At 40.8% G+C, this 19,556-nt stretch overlaps 2 protein-coding genes across 6 annotated transcripts in view; one reads left to right on the top strand and one right to left on the bottom strand.

Moving 5' to 3' along the window:
• Positions 1–19,556, top strand: part of clcn2a (chloride channel, voltage-sensitive 2a) — a 43,477-nt gene that overhangs the window by 8,855 nt on the left and 15,066 nt on the right. For all 5 annotated transcript variants that reach the window (XM_034234416.1, XM_034234415.1, XM_034234414.1 and 2 more), the window contains exons 2-11: positions 6,139–6,307; positions 11,093–11,224; positions 13,321–13,449; positions 13,812–13,945; positions 14,275–14,355; positions 15,428–15,451; positions 16,218–16,296; positions 16,811–16,936; positions 17,876–17,960; positions 19,155–19,256. In XM_034234416.1, coding sequence (XP_034090307.1) covers positions 6,139–6,307; positions 11,093–11,224; positions 13,321–13,449; positions 13,812–13,945; positions 14,275–14,355; positions 15,428–15,451; positions 16,218–16,296; positions 16,811–16,936; positions 17,876–17,960; positions 19,155–19,256 — 1,061 coding nt within the window. The remainder of the gene's footprint in view (positions 1–6,138; positions 6,308–11,092; positions 11,225–13,320; positions 13,450–13,811; positions 13,946–14,274; positions 14,356–15,427; positions 15,452–16,217; positions 16,297–16,810; positions 16,937–17,875; positions 17,961–19,154; positions 19,257–19,556) is intronic.
• On the bottom strand, positions 3,456–5,827 carry LOC117558320 (zona pellucida sperm-binding protein 4-like). The gene is made up of 8 exons (XM_034234420.1): positions 5,449–5,827; positions 5,159–5,346; positions 4,817–4,914; positions 4,569–4,726; positions 4,292–4,484; positions 4,060–4,207; positions 3,892–3,967; positions 3,456–3,610 (listed from the first exon to the last, which is right to left on the bottom strand). Exons 1-8 carry the CDS (start codon positions 5,726–5,728, stop codon positions 3,498–3,500), a joined length of 1,254 nt encoding a protein of 417 aa, XP_034090311.1. The 5' UTR covers positions 5,729–5,827; the 3' UTR covers positions 3,456–3,497.

Raw genomic sequence — 19,556 nt, 5'->3', positions numbered from 1 at the left:
CACGGGGAGACTTTCAGTGTATCTTCCCTGTTCTGACTCCCGGTAACGCTCTTTTTAAACCTGTTGCAGATGTAGATGAGTGTCATGATTTACACAAAACAGCCCGTACCCCCATTCAAGTCGTGTTCTGACAAGATGTCACTCTCTCAGCTTGATCCTTCAGTCTATCTGACATCACCCCCCTCCCTCCAAACCCTTCCCCATCTTTGTGCTGCTTTCTACTGATATAATCAGAGTGTGTTTTGGTGTATTTTCACTTGTCTCGGTGCACAGGGTTTGCTCGACAGCATCGAGGTTTTTCATGTTAATTTCACTGTCTATTTTTGTGTGTGTGTGTGTATGAGCTCTGACTCATGACTAACTACTCTAAAAGCAGACGCCTGTACCTATATTAATGCAAATGTACACTGCGGGATGAGTCAAACTTGTCACTTCCTCCTCTAATTCAATTTCCAATATTTTCTCTGGAGGCTGCAATGGCTCAGATTAGCCTGAGTGCTTTAGTGCTCCTGGTATTCCCCTGGTCTCTATAATACACACACTCAGCACGCGTTTAAGTAATCACACCACCACAAGAGTATGTCAGAGTTTAAGAGTCTGAAACATCAATTTTTCCCTCCGCTGTGATAGCTCCCTTTACTCTCACTCACACTACAAAAAAGGAAGGAAAAGCAGAAAGGAGGAGAGATTTGATGCTCAAACCCTAATCATTAGACTGTCAAATATTTGTCCTTGTCGTCTCCTATCAATGAATACATTATTCTGCAGAAATGGCTGCATGATAAAGAACTTTGTTTTACCTCATCTTGTGCAAGGCTGCCATGATCTGACTGAGAAAAGTGGCAAAATGGTAGATGTAGCCATAAAGTGGGGGGTCTGACGCAGAAGACATTTGGTGGACATGTGGTGCGCTCTCTGTTTAACTGTACAGTTTTCATCTGGCAGATGAACTTTGGATCCGTGACTCTTTAGATAAAAGAGAAACTAGCTGAGTCAAAGTTAGCCTTAAGCTTGAAGCCCTTCCGTTGAGGAAACACTGATATTTAATGTGAAAACTGCTTGTTTTTTTTTCTTGCCAGGGTTTGTTTTGGAGAGAAGAAAAACTCTTTGAATCATTTGGTTCAAGGTTAAAAACAAAACCCTGAACAATTAAAAATAATATAATCCTAATCAAAGAATCTGACTGCAATGACAAACTCCCATGATCCACTTTGCAGTCTTTTGCCTAGTGGCACAAAAGTACATTTTGTTGGTAAAAAAGTTGTTACATCTTCTGATTTGTTACTAGGTGGCAACTATGAGAATTATTGTTTAAATTAGATATTTAAATGAGAATTATGGCATGACTAATGTTTGGCATGACTCAAGCTTCTTTTTTTTTAGATCTTCTGTCTATGAGTGTCCAGTTTAATTTGTTAGATTATTGCGAGTTTGATTTGTCTTCCACCGTTTTACTCAAATTCATTTGTGGTGAGAAATGTCTTCCCATGTGAAACTATTTCACACTGGAACAGTCCTCTCTGTGGGCGTCATAGTCTATGACAAACCAGTCAATAGCAACCTGTGGGAGGCAGTAGGAGCTGAACGGGTGTAGAGGGTTGTGATGTGGGAGGTAAACTGACTAATGTAGATACAGAAGTTGGTCACGTGGGAGGTGAACTGGTTACAGATAACAGCTAATTTAACACACAGGGTCCCACCTGCTGCTCTCCCAGGGGGCTCCAGATGGCCAGTGATTGCTTTCACGCAGGCCAAAGAAAGAATCACAGGCCTGGTTTGTGTGGGTGTTTGTCTGGTGCTGGTGGTGGGTTTTTGTGTGTCTATACTGTACGTGTGGGCAAAGGAGAAATGTGTTTGCCAACACACAAGATTCAATAAGAAAGTTGAAAGTCATTGTAGCTTTGAATAGATTTTAATTTAACAAATGTAGTGAATTGACAAGATCTTTCGAAATTGACAATTAATTTTGGATGAAGAAAGTGCCCTGAAAGCCATCATAATTTTTCTTCTTACTATGTGCAACATTTGTTTTTGTAAATCAATTAACAGCATCACTGGTTTGCATCTGGCTGCAGGACATGTTCCCCTCGTTTGTCTGCATCGCAACTGTTTTCCAGTAAAGGCAAGACGCCAAAAATAAGAGTATGAATTATAAAATGACATTGCACATTTGAATGCCCTTCTGAGTCTTAAAAATGATCCTGACCGCTATGCTGTGAAGGTTGTGTTGTCTTTTCTTAAGCCTTAAAAACTGAATTACTAAGTTTCATTACACAAAAAACAGCTGTAACAGCTAATTAAGGGTAACGTTCACCTTGTGATGCAAACAGTGCTCTTGGAGAGACCCATGGTAGCAGAAACTACCACAGAAACCTTGTTGTCACCACGCATCACAACTGTGCAAGAGGCTGTAATGAATCTTAAACGTGTGTAGTTGAGATCAAATTGAAGGCAGTTTTCAGTGCGGCTTTAAGACCCGTATGCAGACAAATTCAAAAATGGATATTTCGAGTATTTAGTCAAACGCGAGACTCGTTTGGCCCAACATGCAAACTGCTCTAGCAACACGTTGGTTTTAATTGACAGACGTTTTAAACCAGTGGCAAAACATGTTTACATTTCACTCAATGTAGGTTTATGCATTTTCCACAGAGCAGTAGTTAGAGTTTGTCAGCTGGAACCTTGGCCGAGTCCTTTGGGATGTTACATTTTACAGGATGGCGTGCTGCTCTCTGATGATGTATAGCAGTGTTTTGCCTAAATAATTCCCCAGCAGGTTGGAGGTTAAAGTAGATGGAGATTAGCATCCCTGACAGCGTGGTCTTCTCTCTGCTAGTCAGAGTGAACCTGTACGGCTGCACTGCTTTCCCTCTGCACCTCCTGTGCATGCGAGCAGAAAGTCTGGAGTCGTGATGCCCATCTCAATGAGAGGAGGGGGTGGACGGGTTTGAGTGGGACAAAGGGAGGTGGTGCGTAGAGCAGTGGAGGAGAGATGTTGCAAGTTGTAGCATAAAGAGAAACCTAGAGGGACTGTTGTCAAAAAATAAAGAATAGAAGGAGAGAACAGGAAGGAGCAGTGAGCCTGCAGGAGTCGTGATGCTCATACTAATGTTGCCGGCTTGAAATATCAATGTTTCAGTAGGAAAATAAAGATTTGAGGCCTGTTCATACCACCAGTGCTGCAAATCTGGCATTTCTAGTTATTGCAAAATTCTCTAGCGTCACTTCAAGAATAATTTTCCATGTCTTACATATTCACATTTCAGTTAATTTTAGACTTGCAGCTAAGTATCAAGTTGTAATGCTAGCTTGTGATTTCTCAGCACAAAGCGAGAGATTGGATTACGTGCTCGACTACACTGCCTCTGCACAAATCCACCTCAGCAGAAAATGTATAGCGAGTGACCTTAAAAAAAAAGAGACAAAACCAGTTGTAATTGTGAGCTTTTAACAGGCTTTATTAAAAGAGGAATTCACACTTTGCTTCCGGTGGCTTTTTATCTCCTGGTGTTGGGAGCAGATGGCCTCTGCTCAGTCAGGATCACCTCTCCACTTGAGACCAGAGTTGTCTGACTTGAAGGAACTTTCCTCACCGCAGATACAGCTCTTCCTGCAAGAGATGGAAAGTGAATCAGTAACTTTACAGTACCCAATTACAGCAGTTTATTCCCCACCCCCTCTAATTTAAAAATGTATATCCTCAGTGTTGATTTGACTTCCTTTATTTTTTAAATGTTAAAAAAAGGCCAGTAGTTTGGCCAGTAGTTTGGCAATTTGCTGTAGCTTGAAGTAAATACAGAATTAAATGAAATTGAAGTTGCGCTACATTGTCACATTTAAATGACTATTAAAAAAACAGATAGTTGCAGACATTTTGCAGTTGATACTTACGTTGCCGATGGCATGGCTGTTGACAGGAGTTAGTGCTGCTGGGATAACACACAGCCGTTGTACAATGGAAGAACACCTGGAAACGTTTAAGTTGCACATTTAGTGACGGAAACTACAAATTGATTACGACTCTAGAGACCGTTATTATGCCATTAAAAAAAACTGTACCATGTCTTTGCGAGTAGAGAAGTTGTTTTGATCCACAAACGTGAACATTTGAACGATGAAACGTTTGTGGTGCGTAGGGTAAGGCAGCTCAGAGGAGCCATCGACAGGCACCACTGTGGTCAAGCGACGGTCATCAGAGTAGGGACACCTGGTGCAGAGAATAGTGATTTTTAAAAACGGAATGCACAGTAAATTTGCCGAAATGTACACCATATTAGATTTCCCCACATACCCATCAACCAGGAGGTCCCACTGTGGAACGCTTTGGGGGTTGGGGGTGGAAGTGGCCCAGCAGTGCTCCAGGTTCAGGACGATGTTTGGGTCAGACCGCTCCAAGATGCTCACCTCAACATAGACCGGTTCCCTCAGCACTTTGGTGAGTGGGTAGTCTTCTGGACCGTAGAAGGAGGTATATGCTACGGCCTCTGCAAGCAAAACATACCAGTGTTACTATACGTACAAAATGAGTGTACATGCTGGCATCATTTTCAAGCTTTTGTGCCGCTCACCTTCAACACATCCCTTTGAGTAACACTGGCCGTTGCCCAGTTGTAGCACCACTCTCAGGGGTCCTGCAGCAGCGACCGGCACAGGTGGAGGAACATTATTTACCTCCATGACGATAGCTTCCACCGATATGCCAGAATACTTGCACTGAAACAATAACCTGTGCGGAGCGAGGAGAGGATTTTACATCTCAGGAAACCTCAATGGGCCACATAAGCCAATAAGGGAGATTGATTTTACACAAACTCACTCAAAATGGCTGTCTCTGGTGATCGATCCTCTGGGTCCAATTCCCACCTCGTATGAGGAAGACATGTGATTCTCGTACACCACGAAACCCTCTTCCTCCTGCAGGAGGAAAAAACATTTGTGTTCAAATGAGGAAATCGATCGACAAAAGTAATTTAAAAAAAAAGTTAATTTGTCATTTATGAAGGGAAAAAAGCAGGACTTCTGTTTCAGGCTTCACAATGTGAAATGGCTGACTTCTCAAGTTCTACCAGGGAAAGTCATGCTTTATCAATTTGAAGTGTAAAGATTTCTCAATTACAGGCTTTAACCTGTGTTAAACTAAAGCAAAGAGGACACCCACCTTGAGTATACTGCCACATGCAGTCACAGGAAACTGAAAGATGGCAAAAGCAGAGGTAACGCTGACAGCATTACAGGAGGGGTAATTTGTTTCCAGCAGGCTGACTGAATCCACATCTATGTTGGGCACAGTGGCATCTTGAGCCACAACCACCACAAACTGGCCATCCCTGGTACACTGCACAGTCACTGGGTGAAAATAAAAAGAAATGGATGAATTTCTCAGCAGCAGACATTTTACACTGGAATGAAGCATTCATTTGAGAGGCACTAGAAATTAAGAGCACATACCTGCGTTCCCATAGTAGCATTGCCTGCCTTCAAAGCAGCAGTTTATGTTTTCACATTGCTCAGCAGTGATATCGGCAGTTCCACACTGGATTTTGTTAGCATGCTCCACCTGGCACTTATCAAAGTGAGCTTCAGGTGGAGGGACCTTCTGCTGTTGCTGCGGCCACTGAGGAGGAAGAGCAGGTTGGTTTTCCTGCAGGGGTTGCATCCAGGGATTCTGGGCAAACGCATCACAGGCAAAAACAACCACCAAACCAAACAGACACTTGAAAAGATCCATTATGGTATAAGTCAATGCACCAAAGCTGCAACAATGTCACCCATGGCTCAGACGCAGGCTTTATACATGATCATTAGGTGTCCTTTGCTGAGAACTCCGCCTTTCATCGTTAGGAGTCAATTGTGTGGCAGCCCTGCAGAGTTAACGAGCTGAGAGCTGACAGGTGAAGCTTATTGTCTGCTCGGCTGTCTGAGAAGAAGTTGAGTCAGAGCTGGGTGGGTTTAGCAGGAAAGCTGCAGTCAGTGAAACATCTGACACCTGTTTACTCTGAGTTCGAACTTCACTGTTTTTACACAAGCTGACTCTCTTTACTGTGCCCAAACACTTTTTTATGACATTTTTTTCACTGCCTCCCACTTGCACCACATGTAGCTATAAAAGCTGTCTTTTTCTGTCATTCATGCACAAAGATGTATGGGCGGTACACCCAGGAGCTGGGTGTGTATGCCAAGGAGGAAGCGGCCCGCCTACGGGATGGAGGTGTGCGGGATGGCGGAGGACTGCGGAGGAACACCAGCGTTCGCAGTCGTGCTGCCGATCTGCTGGAGTATGAGAAAGACCCCTGTGCAAAGTGCCATAGTAAGTGATCGTGCATCAAGCCCCACATCTCTTCTTCAGAGTGAGAGTGCAGGGACAACGTGTACAGGAAGTTTTCATGTTGTGAAGGTCAGACCAATGCAAGTGTGTGATGCTTATATAAAAAGTAAAGCAGGTGTGATTGTGTGTGAGAGATTGTGGTACTCCAGCATGTTTGAAAGTTGTGTGAAAACATTGATTTCTTACAGCAGTACAGCAGACACAGGAAAGCAGGAGAGGATGTGAACAAGATTAAATGGGACTGATGTGAGCAATGACCTCCAGCCAACGTGTGTGTGTGTGTGTGTGTGTGTGTGTGTGTGTGTGTGTGTGTGTGTGTGTGTGTGTGTGTGTGTGTGTGTGTGTGTGTGTGTGTGTGTGTGTGTGTGTGTGTGTGTGTGTGTGTGTGTGTGTGTGTGTGGTGTGTGTGTGTGTGTGTGTGTGTGTGTGTGTGTGGTGTGTGTGTGTGTGTGTGTGTGTGTGGTGTGTGTGTGTGTGTGTGTGTGTGTGTGTGTGTGTGTGTGTGTGTGTGTGTGTGTGTGTGTGTGTGTGTGTGTGTGTGTGTGTGTGTGTGTGTGTGTGTGTGTGTGTGTGTGTGTGTGTGTGTGTGTGTGTGTGTGTGCTGTGTGTGTGGTGTGTGATGTGTGTGTGTGTGTGTGTGTGTGTGGTGTGTGGTGTGTGTGTGTGTGTGTGTGTGTGTGTGTGTGTGTGTGTGTGTGTGTGTGTGTGTGTGTGTGTGTGTGTGTGTGTGTGTGTGTGTGTGTGTGTGTGGTGTGTGTGTGTGTGTGGTGTGTGTGTGTGTGTGTGTGTGTGTGTGTGTGTGTGTGTGTGTGTGTGTGTGTGTGTGTGTGTGTGTGTGTGTGTGTGTGTGTGTGTGTGTGTGTGTGTGTGTGTGTGTGTGTGTGTGTGTGTGTGAGCGAGAGAGAGATCGATCCCCATAATAAACTATGCACTCTGACGCTGCTGGCTAGAAACAAGGAAGCTGTGTAAAAATAAATATTAAGATGCTGTGAGCTCCATGTGAATTACTCTACCTGAATTAATGTGGACCTAATGAAATACAAACAGAATTATCCAAAATCACATTACAATAAATTATTATTGAAACCAGACTTATTTCGTATTTGTATTTAATTAAAAACTGAAAAAAACCTGGATTTACTAATGTTATTTTATATATATATATATATATCTGTGGATTTATTGCAAGCAGTACCTCCTAATGGCTAATTCAGCATACTCTTCATGATGTCAAAATTGCAAAACTGTAAACTAAAATAATCTAACACAAGTTTCAGGCCATGTTTACATCCACTAAATAATGGGAAATGTAGTTGGCTTTAGTGTAGGACTTTAACAAATATTTTATAGACTAATAAATAAAACATAAATTCTTTGTTCCACCGCCGGGTTTTTAACAAAAAAAATCAACACATAGTCTAAAAACAGCATAATCTCAGTACAAGTGAGAAAAGGAACATAAGAGAAAGGCAGTTTTGTTGTTGTTGTTTTACGTCTTCGCACAAGTGAGCAGTGTGGCTGTTATCCAGGATCTGTTTCTTCCTCTCTGCCCTTGTGACTAGTGATCTGATTAAAGCTCGATACATTGCACCATAGGTGAGAGCTTCACTATATCAGCCTAGCCTCGCTCGCTGGCTGTAATGGGAGCCATTTAAAACAATCACTCTCAGATCAGGAGCCAGCCAGAGTGATTTGTGTGTTCTCGCTGTCTGTGTGCTGTGTGCTCGTAGATCAAGCTGTGGTGGTTATTTTTAGACCTGACTTCAGGCTAGAAGGGTACTGCTGTTTACTTGTTAAGTAACACAACCCTTCAGATTTTGGTGGATGTGGGAGTTTTTAGTGTTTTCCTCTCATGTATCTGTGTGGGATCATCATCTCTGTGGGTGATGTACTACAAGTGTGTGCCTCTGTGCAGATCAGTAACTCCGGCCTACACATGCAGCCAAGGGCTCCGTTACCGGCGATTGAGAGCTAAAAACATGTACTGTGTTTATTTTGACTCATAGAGTGAGTCTTCTGGGAGTTTATAGCTGGCTTTACTCAGATCTACTCCAAGCACCATTATGTCACTCAGCGACTTTGCACCTTTTGAATATGCTGTTTGATAGGTGATAGGTGTATTTTTAGTATGTTTTATGATTACAGCTATTTTCAGTGAGGTGATGTGATTCACTAGCAGAGGTGGAAAAAATATCTGCCGTTGGGTGATTTTGTTTTTATAACGGGATCAGGAGAAGGTGTGTGTGTGTGTGTGTGTGTGTGTGTGTGTGTGTGTGTGTGTGTGTGTGTGTGTGTGTGTGTGTGTGTGTGTGTGTGTGTGTGTGTGTGTGTGTGTGTGGTGTGTGTGTGTGTGTGTGTGTGTGTGTGTGTGTGTGTGTGTGTGTGTGTGTGTGTGGTGTGTGTGTGTGTGTGTGGTGTGTGTGTGTGTGTGTGTGTGTGTGTGTGTGTGTGTGTGTGTGTGTGTGTGTGTGATGTGTGTGTGTGTGTGTGTGTGTGTGTGTGTGTGTGTGTGTGTGTGTGTGTGTGTGTGTGTTGTGTGTGTGTGTGTGTGTGTGTGTGTGTGTGTGTGTGTGTGTGTGTGTGTGTGTGTGTGTGTGTGTGTGTGTGTGTGTGTGTGTGTGTGTGTGTGTGTGTGTGTGTGTGTGTGTGTGTGTGTGTGTGTGTGTGTGTGTGTGTGTGTGTGTGTGTTGTGTGTGTGTGTGTGTGTGTGTGTGTCCCGCCCGATGCTCTGGGCCGGGTGCCTTGTCCCTGGGACCTGGGAATGTCCAATGAACTGTTGAAATACAACCATTATAGATCCAGTGAAGCACATGGCAGTGTAATCTGCCCAGATAGATTTTTATTTGTTTGTTTCTCTCTGACATAACTAGATGAGTGGTTGTTCAACTGTGGTGATGGGTTTTTCTTGCCCATGAGTGTGTTTGGTATGTCGTTGGTTCCTCTGTGGGAAACTTACCTCCAGCAGGTGGCCTTGCTTGGCGAGCAGCTGGCTTGTTATGCACACAGTTGTGCCTCACCTCCTGTCCTCAGGAGACTCAGTATCCCCCGTGACCTGAATCCTGTACCTGAAAAACAGCTGCAAATGTTCTTTTTTCATAATATATTATCATACAGGAGCATGCCAATCAAACAATACAAATAAAAATATGTGTGAGACATGAAAGTGGTACTGTAGGACTACTTTTATTTCAATAATGAGAAGCAAATTGTACAAGCAGTATAGTTACAAATTCGACTTGAATGATTGAAGAACATTGGTTTGGCTTCACAGAAAATACTAACAGTAAAATAAGATTCAACTCATTGATGGTTTTGTTCTTTTTCAAGAAAAATATTCTATAATATTGCCAACCAATATTCTTGTCCCACGCTTTTTGTGTATTTTCTTTTTCCCTTTTTTTTTGGGTCACCATCAAATATGTAGCTTTTTCGGATTCTTCTCTATTGCAAACGTTTCTTCATGATGCTGCTATGATTGCCAAACACGATTTAAAAAAAAAACTAACTTAAAGTATCTGGACTTTTTCAACTTTTTTTGATGAAATGGATCTGATAATTGTGTTAGTGGAACATTTGAAGCGTCTCTTGGGATGAGCATATCTATAAATACTCTGAGTGTTGAAGGGAATTCCAGGCTTTGGCAGTGTCCGCAGACAAAAAAGAGGAAATTAGTCCACTGATGCTTCTTTTAGCCGACCTAGCTCAGAGTTATAGATTAAAATGTAGTGGTAGATTTATATCCGTAACACAGTCGTGTTTTGTCTCCTTATTCTTTATATTTGAGGTGGATGACAATTCAATAAATAATAGCGTTTTTGGTTTGTTATTATTCTTCCACGGCTCACCCGCGCTGTATAAACAGATTACATCTCCCTGTCCACTCCACTCATTGTCTCTATAATACACCATTCATTCTGAATTTCCTCTGAAACTGGATCATTTGTTCACGCCGCCTGAGAGTTATTGTTTGTTTTCCCATTTCTTTGTCAGAAGATTGAATAATGATTAAATCTTGTCGTCACTTTTATTTCCACAAGGTTAGGTCAATGTTATGGTATTTTCTCATTTATCGCCCTCAAAAATATAGTTCAGGAAACTTCACCTTATTGAAATGGAATAGACATTCAGACAAATCTCTCCATAGTTTGGGACCAAAATATGTTCTTGAATGCATTTGACCTACAGTCTATGATTTTACCACATACATCTGGTAGTGTCTCTGCTAAACATGAAGAAGCAGCATGTAGATACCATGCATCACAGAGCATAAGCTGATGTTTAAGATAACATACCAGGAAAAATAACAAAACAAAAGTGATAAACATTCTAAAATATTTAATTCCACAAGTTATATTTAAAATTGTAAAATTACTACAAATGTATTGCTTGTATCGGCCCATAATGAATATTGCCTATACTGGAGATATGAAATGGAGAGCTATCAAAAGTATCTATCAATACTCATCTTACACTATGTTTTACACAGCCTTTAAACTAATCATAACTTTCTTTTCAATTTTATTTTTCACATTTCTTCTAAATTGATTTGTATCCTTTAATTTGGGTTTCAAAATGTATTTTCCGTTTGAATATACTTGGATGTTCTAGCCTTGGCTGCAATCCAATCTCCTCCGTCACTACAGATTTATTCATTTATTTTACTTCCCCTCTGACACACTTTCAGTTTCACACCCACGAATATCTTTCTCTAGTCTTCACACTTTAAAGAATAATCTCATAGCTTTAACTTGCTTTCTGTGCCCTCAGTGTGTGCGTCTCGTTGCCAGAAGTTCCTGATCTCACGGGTGGGGGAGGACTGGATCTTCCTCATTCTGCTGGGGCTGCTCATGGCTCTGGTCAGCTGGGTCATGGACTACGCCATCGCTTTCTGCCAACAAGGTAGGAGAGACGGAGGGAAAAAGCAACAAGATGAATAGATGGACAGTGAATAAAAGGCTGCAAAGTATTAATCTATGAGATGTGGTGTGAAGGTAGAACATATTAATACAAATTGCCTGGCCTTCACTAGCAAAGTTATATTGATCTTGAGCCAGCTAACAAAGTGGATTTCATCAATATTGAAAGGGTCAATAAAGGGGATTTTTGCGGCCACATACTGTAGCATCAATGTTACCTCAATGTCACTTTAATTAATCCACCAGGTGCCGAGGTCCAAACTAATTTCACTATGAAGAAACGTGTTGAGTGCAAAAAACGGAAATCCTCTGAAATGCATTACCTTTAATAAAAGACTGCACTCCTATACAGATAACTTTTTGACGTTTTAAATCGAAATTGTAGTCCCTTTTTCTCACATGATAAAATATCTGTAATATTATTTATATATCTGTAAATAACACAAAAAAAAACACTTAATTAAGCCACAATTGTGTATAGCATAACCATTGTACTAAACTATTAAACTATATAATACTTAAGTTCTATACATGCAGTATCTATTCTACAAAAAAAAGCCATACGAATCATTCACAATGCCAAATACCTTGATCACACTAACAAATTATTCCTGCAGTCAAAATTGTTAAAATTCACAGACCTGGTAGAATTCCAAACGGCACAAATCATGTTTAAGGATAATCATAACGTTTTACCAGGAAACATCCAAAAAGTATTCACTCAACGAATGGGGGGGATATAGTTCAAGGAGACAATTTCAATTCGAAATTCATAGGGTCCGTACAACCAGAAGAACTTTTTGTATCTCAGCCTGTGGAGTGAGACTATGGAACAGTGTGAATATGGAGCTAAAACGATGTCCAGACATTAACCAGTTCAAGAGGAAATACAGAAAAATTATTTTCTCGAGGTACAGGGATGGGGAAGGTGTTTGACTATGTGTATATGTGTGAGTATGTAGGTGTGTATATGTATGTGTGCATATATGTATGTATGTGTATGTATATATGTCAATCAACAGGTAAAGCAGATTAATAATATCAATAATAATGCATACAAATTATAATTATTGCCGATTATAGATTATAAATAAATCATTTAGGGACAAGGGGGTGAGATTAAATAAATGATACTTCTTCTCACTCCTTCTCGAACACTAGATGTGGCACTGTTTATGTTGCTAATGCTGTTGTAAATGTCATTTTTTGTTTTGATTTCTCTTACATGACTATGCACTACAACATTTGTTTTGTAATTATTTATTTTACTTGTTCGAAATAAATGTATCAATCAATCAATCAAATCTATCTCCAACTTAACCAGTGAGAATGGTAAACAAATTGTGCGGAATATTTTACTACTCAAGGTCCAAGTCCTTAAATGTCTCATTGGGTCTTTCCTTAACCCAAAGATATTCAGTAAAAATAAAGTATGTATGTATATATATATATATATATATATGATAAAAACTGATAGCAGAATTAAAAAAAAAGAAAAAATTGTTGATTCTTTTTTGTGTGAATCAACCGAGCACTACAGCTCTAATACAGGACTTGGTTTTTTTGGTACTTTTTAATAAAATGTCTTGAGTTTTCTTCCTATGCTGCCCTGGCCAATGCAAGGGTGATGACTTTTAATTCATTCACTCTGGGCAATGTTTGAGAAAAGCTCAGACATTTTATTAAAAAGTACAAAAACAACAATGAAAATGTTCCCATTACACATTAAAGTCCTGAAATAGAGCTGTAATGTCTTTTAAGTTTGAAAATGTTTGTCATATTGGAGAAAAAAAGCATTTCACCTATATATAGAATGGCCTCTCCTATTTTTACAATGTTATCAAAGGCTAAGTTTGATGGTAAGAGAGCTGAATAATTAATAAGAAGGAGGAGGAAACCAAGCTGCTGTACATCAGGTGAAGTAAAACTAATGAATAAGGCAGAAAAAGGAGGAACCATGTTAATGTATTCACAGCAGATTAATCTTGATGCATAAGGAAACTGTTTGTTAGGTGGTTTAGTTTTCTGCTGCATTATACTGAGATGAAGTTGTGTGTGTGTGTGTTTGTGTGTGTGCAGCACAGAAGTGGATGCATGGGGGACTGGACAGCAACATGCTTCTGCAGTACATCGCCTGGGTCACCTACCCTGTAGTGCTCATCACTTTCTCAGCGGGATTTACACAGATACTGGCCCCTCAGGCTGTGGGTAAGACACACACTTACACACACATCAACAATTCATGCATAGGTATATGTATTCCTATATCTAATTATGTCCATATCTCAGTGTTTGAGTAATGTAATTGGCTCTATAATGCAGCATAAGGTGTCCAAGGACATGTGCTGTAGGTGTCTCAGTGGTAACGTCTGTAATAAATCCATACGCTAAACCCCTGATGAGATGTGCATACAGAAAACTATATGAATATCAATCAGCTTTCCCCCTCACCCACCCCCCTCGCTCTTCATTTATTCCCCTCATCTCTCTCTGTAATTGCTTTCTTTCAACTCGTCCTTTTTCTCCACTCCATCACCCCACCTGGAATATCTTTCTTTTTGATTCCCCAGGTTCAGGTATTCCTGAGATGAAGACCATACTGAGGGGTGTGGTCCTGAAGGAGTACCTGACGTTCAAGACGTTCGTGGCCAAAGTCATCGGCCTGACCTGTGCTCTTGGCAGTGGGATGCCTCTGGGAAAGGAGGTAGAGGTTTCATCTTCCTCCATCTCTACACATCAGTCTTCTTGGCTGTACAAATTACACATGACAGATTGCTTGACAGTTTTTGAAGTTTCCCAGTGGGGAGGATTTAATAATCCGGCTTCTTCCAGTATCATTAAAGTAACAGCTGGGAAAATAAAACGGTAATTACTGCTGATAACCGTTTGCATTTCCTTCATTTGAGGATTAGAAAGTTTGGATCGTCGCAGACTTTGATCGCGTAAGGTTTTTTGAATGCCCATGAACTCAAATGTGCCTTAAGTCGTATCCAGTACACTAACATCCTGATCTCTCTCTCCTCTCTCTCTCAGGGACCCTTCGTTCATGTGGCCAGTCTGTGCGCCGCTCTCCTGAGCAAAGTCATGGCTCCTCTTTTCGGAGGGAGTTATATGGTGAGGACAGTAACCACATTTACAAAAGTAACACGGATTTCTCCTCAAATGCATAGCTTATTTTAGAGATTTAACCTTTAGGGCCTTCACAGGTTATGCCTCTTGCATCAACTAAATGTACTCTATAAACTATGAATATTTTTGAAATAACATGCCATCAGATTTACAGTAGTTGGTTATGCTCTCTACACTAACATATTAGAAAAAACATATTGACATTGATTGATATGAACTGTAAACGAGTTAGCAAGTGAGCCAAGAAGTTCAGAAAGGAAACTGAAAGTGATGAATAAGCGTTTGAAACGTCAAACCTCTCTCCAGGTAGTTAGGTTAATTGCTGACCAAACTAAGTTAAAGTTTAACAGTTCAATTGCAGAAAACGGTAACCAATATCCACTTTTATATAATGACTATGGTTATACTTTTTAAAATACATACATATATATGATTAATGGGCTGTGGGGCTACCTCATACCATAAAGGTTGGAATCCACTTAACCTTGCAACATCTCTCCAGACTTTATGAGTAACTAGTTCCCAGTAACTTGCCTTATATACTCTGAGTTATGATTTTTTTTTTTCAAGGAGTGAAGCTGCAAAAAAAAAGAATTTAATCATAAAAATGTCTATGATGTTTTACTTGACTTTCTGCCGTTCCCCAGGACACACTCTCACCTCCACTCACTTGCGACCATACCCTGGACTTCTGTCTATTTCTGCAGAGGACAGTGTGCTGTGCTTCTCCCACATGTACCAGCGTCACCATGAGTACGGAGGAAGATAGACTGCAGAGATGTGGAGGAAGAAAAACTCAGCCCAGTTAGAAAGACTGATATAGTCCAGGGGTCAACTGTGCAGCCATTAAACATAATCAGTCTGGGGAAATGTTAACTCAGTTCACTGCTGAATCCAGACTGTTTGCTGAAGCTCATCCGCCCTTGTTTGATTTTATGTAGTTTGGATAATAAACTGGATGTCTTCCAGGAGCAGAAATCAAAGGTAACCTCCACACTCGCACAGATCACACTCACACATATTTCTTTCTCTTTTTCCCTCACCTTTACTGCTAAAGGAAGAGCCCTTTGAGGGAAGCAAGGTATGAAATGCACCAGTCGGATAGTTCCTTTATTGCCAATTTCATCAACATTAATAATCCATGCTGTCCATTTCAGAAGTAGAGGAGAGATTGATGCTTTTCCATTTTGTCTGCGCTGTTTGATTCTGTTCAGTGAACCATCACAGCGAGGCATCAATCTGTGCCATCTTTGCTTCTATACAAACATCTCATGGTTTCATCACTCCATCCTGGGTTTTTCCATTATGGCCCCCCATATCCCATCACTCATATATGTAATCTCGTGTGGAAAGATACAGCTTTGGTTTTATAGTAAAAGTGTTGAATTTGTGAACAGTTGCTGGCTTTTCATGACAAATGCACCTGTTGTGTCTGTGGCATTTGCACTTACATGTACCTTGTTGGGATTTGTGTGTGTGTGTGTGTGTGTGTGTGTGTGTGTGTGTGTGTGTGTGTGTGTGTGTGTGTGGTGTGTGTGTGTGTGTGTGTGTGTGTGTGTGTGTGTGTGTGTGTGTGTGTGTGTGTGTGTGTGTGTGTGTGTGTGTGTGTGTGTGTGTGTGTGTGTGTGTGTGTGTGTGTGTGTGTGTGTGTGTGTGTGTGTGTGTGTGGTGTGGTGTTGTGTGTGTGTGTGTGTGTGTGTGTGTGTGTGTGTGTGTGTGTGTGTGTGTGTGTGTGTGTGTGTGTGTGTGTGTGTGTGTGTGTGTGTGTGTGTGTGTGTGTGTGTGTGTGTGTGTGTGGGGTGTGGGGTGTGGGGGGTGTGTGGGGGTGTGTGACTCCTGTCGGGCAGAACGGGCTGAGGAACACGGAGATGCTGTCGGCTGCCTGTGCAGTGGGAGTGGGCTGCTGCTTCGCTGCTCCGATTGGAGGTAGGACTATCCTGCCAGCAGGAGAGCAATTTCCAATCTTTGGTCAATCTGTCTGTCTAACTGTATCTCGAAACTCTTTGGCTAGATTGACATTCAATGTTGCATGTGTATTCAGGTGAGCTCCCCCACTGTTTCAGGTTAACCTTTTTTTAGTCCATGATCCATGAAATGTAGATAATACTTTTTGAACTGGCTCTTATTGTTAATATTTGTTTAACTTCTTGTTTTCTGTGTTTTGTATTATTACATTTTTAGTGGGAACAAGTTTTACTTTTCTAGAATTTTTGAAAACTTGAAAAAAGGAAGGAAGAAATGTAGATAAAACATATTTGCTTTGGTTATCTGTGACCTTCAGAGGATACGTGATAACAAGGGAGTAGCTATCACCAACCTATGATGGATCATGGAAATGTAGATATAACATTTACGCAGTTTTCCATAGCGGCCTATTTAACCATTTCTTGAATAAAGTCTGAATGTTGTTAAATGTCTTCTGTTTGTTTGTTTGGTGCAGGGGTGCTGTTCAGCATTGAGGTCACTTCCACGTTTTTTGCGGTGAGGAACTACTGGAGGGGCTTCTTTGCTGCCACCTTCAGCGCCTTCATATTCAGAGTGCTGGCAGTGTGGAACCAGGAGGAAGGTTAGGGACACATTTTTTTTACCACATGTTTGTTATTTGTCTGGATGCCATAGTTACGGGAAAATAGAAAAAAAGTTAATCCCTTGAGAAAAAAAATATTAAACCTGTTTTTCTGAATCAGTGAGTTAAAGGTGGGGTAGGTAAGTTTGAGAAACCGGCTCGAGATACACTTTTTGTTATATTCCATGGAATGCTCTTAACATCCCGATAGCAATGAATATCTTCAGTGCTTTGACAAAAAAAACATAAAAAAATGTCATCTGTGGAAGCCGTAGCGCTGTAAAAAGCACGACCAATCATTTTAGCCGGCCCGGCTAAAGTAACTGGATGGCCTACCTGCCTGTCAGCCTTCCATCTGTGGACAAACTTATCTCGTGCCCTCATTGGTCATGTGCGCGTTTGTGTGTGTTGGAGGAGGGGCTCTGTAAGGAAGTGGCAGATTTTTTCCGGCTGTGTATTTTCAAATTCTAGCGCACTCGAGCTGGTTTCTCCAAAATGACCTACCCCTCCTTTAATCATTTTATAATCTCGAGAAAAGCAATAATTTTCTCCTTTTATGAACAGTTTTTTCTAAATGAACAAGCTACCAAGGGAAGAAATAATAATTATCTTGTTAATTAAGAATAACAGCTTACCTTTGTTCATGGATTTGCCTCAGCAAATAAAATAAATGAGATCTGGTAAAAATGATAAAGAATATTATTTTAACGTTTTGAGTTTTATCATACTTTATGTTCAGTCATGTCAATGGCGCGATGATCAATATAAGTATTTTAAGCATCTCTACACACATAGATTTCAGCATCATAAGATAATGTGATTCTGTATTTGTAAAAATAAATTATAATTGGTCTCCAAAACCAATTTAAATGTCAGTATCTACATCTGTAACAAATGGATAAATTGCTGTGCAGCCTACAACAGTGTTCTTTCCTTCAGAGACCATCACTGCTCTCTTTAAGACTCGTTTCCGTCTTGACTTCCCGTTTGACCTTCAGGAGCTGCCGGCGTTCGCCATCCTCGGGTGAGTCTTTTCCCTGGACTGACGCCACAATAGACCTGATCACAGAGCAGTTACTGTTACTGAGGAGATCTGAGCCCCCAGTCCCTCTGTAGTCTCCTCATAGGCACATTCACATTTCTGCTGCAGGCTCAAGGTTGATTTGTAGTCAAAGAACGGAGCATGAAATTAACTTTTTACTCTGCTGATTACAATAAGTGACTGTATCATCATGACGTGCCAAATTGGATTAGTTTGATGCGAAAAACCTATTAAATGGAAAAAAACAAAGATTAACAATTATTGGCTCCTCTCAAAGGAAGTGATTTTAAGCTGTGGAGGCTGTATTTTCTTTTTATGTCATTGGGCAAAAATTCACAACAACATTTCAGTAATTGTATTTGAGGTTTTTCTCAAAATGGCAAAAAAACTGAATCTGAATAAAGAGCCCTTCTGTCCACAGCCCCTCCCACTGATGAGCACGGGCATATAGACACGCTAGTTACTAGTCTTTCAATTCAAGCATTATCTCGATTATCATTGTGATCTGAATGCGCTCTTATAGCGAGAATTATGAGAGTTCCCGTCATATTTTCCTTTTTAGACTTAAATACACTGACATATTTTGATTTGAGGCCCCAGCTACAATATTGGTAAAGTGTTTCAGATCTAGAGACAAATGATGCTAATATTAAATAGCATTAAAATGAGCAATCTGCAGTCATGAGCTTCTATTAGCAACATTGATATTGTAAGCAATTTCCTTTAGATAAGTATGTCTTTCTTTTTTTCTCAGGTTGCTTTTGAAGTTTGGGCAGTTTTTGCTTTTCTGCAGGATATTGTGCTGCTGAATCAGGCCTTCACCACCTGTAGGGACATGCATGTTCATTTATAGAACAGCCAATAGGAACACACTCTCTGTAAAATGACCTGAGATTGACCAAAGTCTCCCATCAGGGACTAGATTTTCTAAAGCTTTAAAACGTCCAAAGGGGTTTCAAACGTTTTTCTTTCCGACCTGTTGAATATGCTGAAAGGTCACTATGAAATGTTTTGCCCAATGATGCCAAAAATAAACTGCCTGCCTCATCGTTAACCATGCAGGAACATTGCTTTTCAGTGGCAGTGTGATTGCTTTTCAGTGCAGCTGGTTTTGTTTTGTCCTGGGATGCTTTTTCTGCTTCTCCTTCAAACAGGTGTGTCTTTGTGTGTCTGCAGGATTGCCTGTGGTTTTGGTGGCGCTCTCTTTGTCTACCTGAACCGGCTGATTGTGGAGTGCATGAGGAAGCAGAAGACTATTAACAAGTTCTTGCTGAGGAAGTGAGTAGCTGATTCTGACTGACACAGAATATTAAACACTTATGTAGATTGGCATTTTATGAAATGCACTTATTTGTCTTATTGCCGAGAGATGAGATGATTGATACTCCTCAGACATGAGAGTGGGAATTATCATTTTCTCTTACTTTAGGCAAGACGAGGGATATGCATATATCTCAAAGTATTAAATTATTCCTTAATAAAAACAAGTGCTTATCCATAGTCGGTCTAATGCACTCAAATAACTCCTGTTAAATGTATTCATGGGAAATTTAGGTTAAGTCTTAATATCAATTGTTT

This window comes from Gymnodraco acuticeps, unplaced genomic scaffold (assembly GCF_902827175.1).
Source record: "Gymnodraco acuticeps unplaced genomic scaffold, fGymAcu1.1, whole genome shotgun sequence".
NCBI classification, from domain to species: domain Eukaryota; kingdom Metazoa; phylum Chordata; class Actinopteri; order Perciformes; family Bathydraconidae; genus Gymnodraco; species Gymnodraco acuticeps.
This window is presented reverse-complemented; position numbering and strand designations above follow the sequence as displayed.

What these genes read in the sequence shown, in the direction of transcription:
- LOC117558320 (XM_034234420.1), bottom strand. Translation starts at nt 5,728, where the DNA reads ATGGATCTTTTCAAGTGTCTGTTTGGTTTGGTGGTTGTTTTTGCCTGT. An exon ending in ATGCTACTATGGGAACGCAG is followed by an intron (nt 5,347 to 5,448) that starts GTATGTGCTCTT and finishes ATTTTCACCCAG; the next exon opens with TGACTGTGCAGTGTACCAGG. An exon ending in TCTCTACTCGCAAAGACATG is followed by an intron (nt 3,968 to 4,059) that starts GTACAGTTTTTT and finishes AAACGTTTCCAG; the next exon opens with GTGTTCTTCCATTGTACAAC.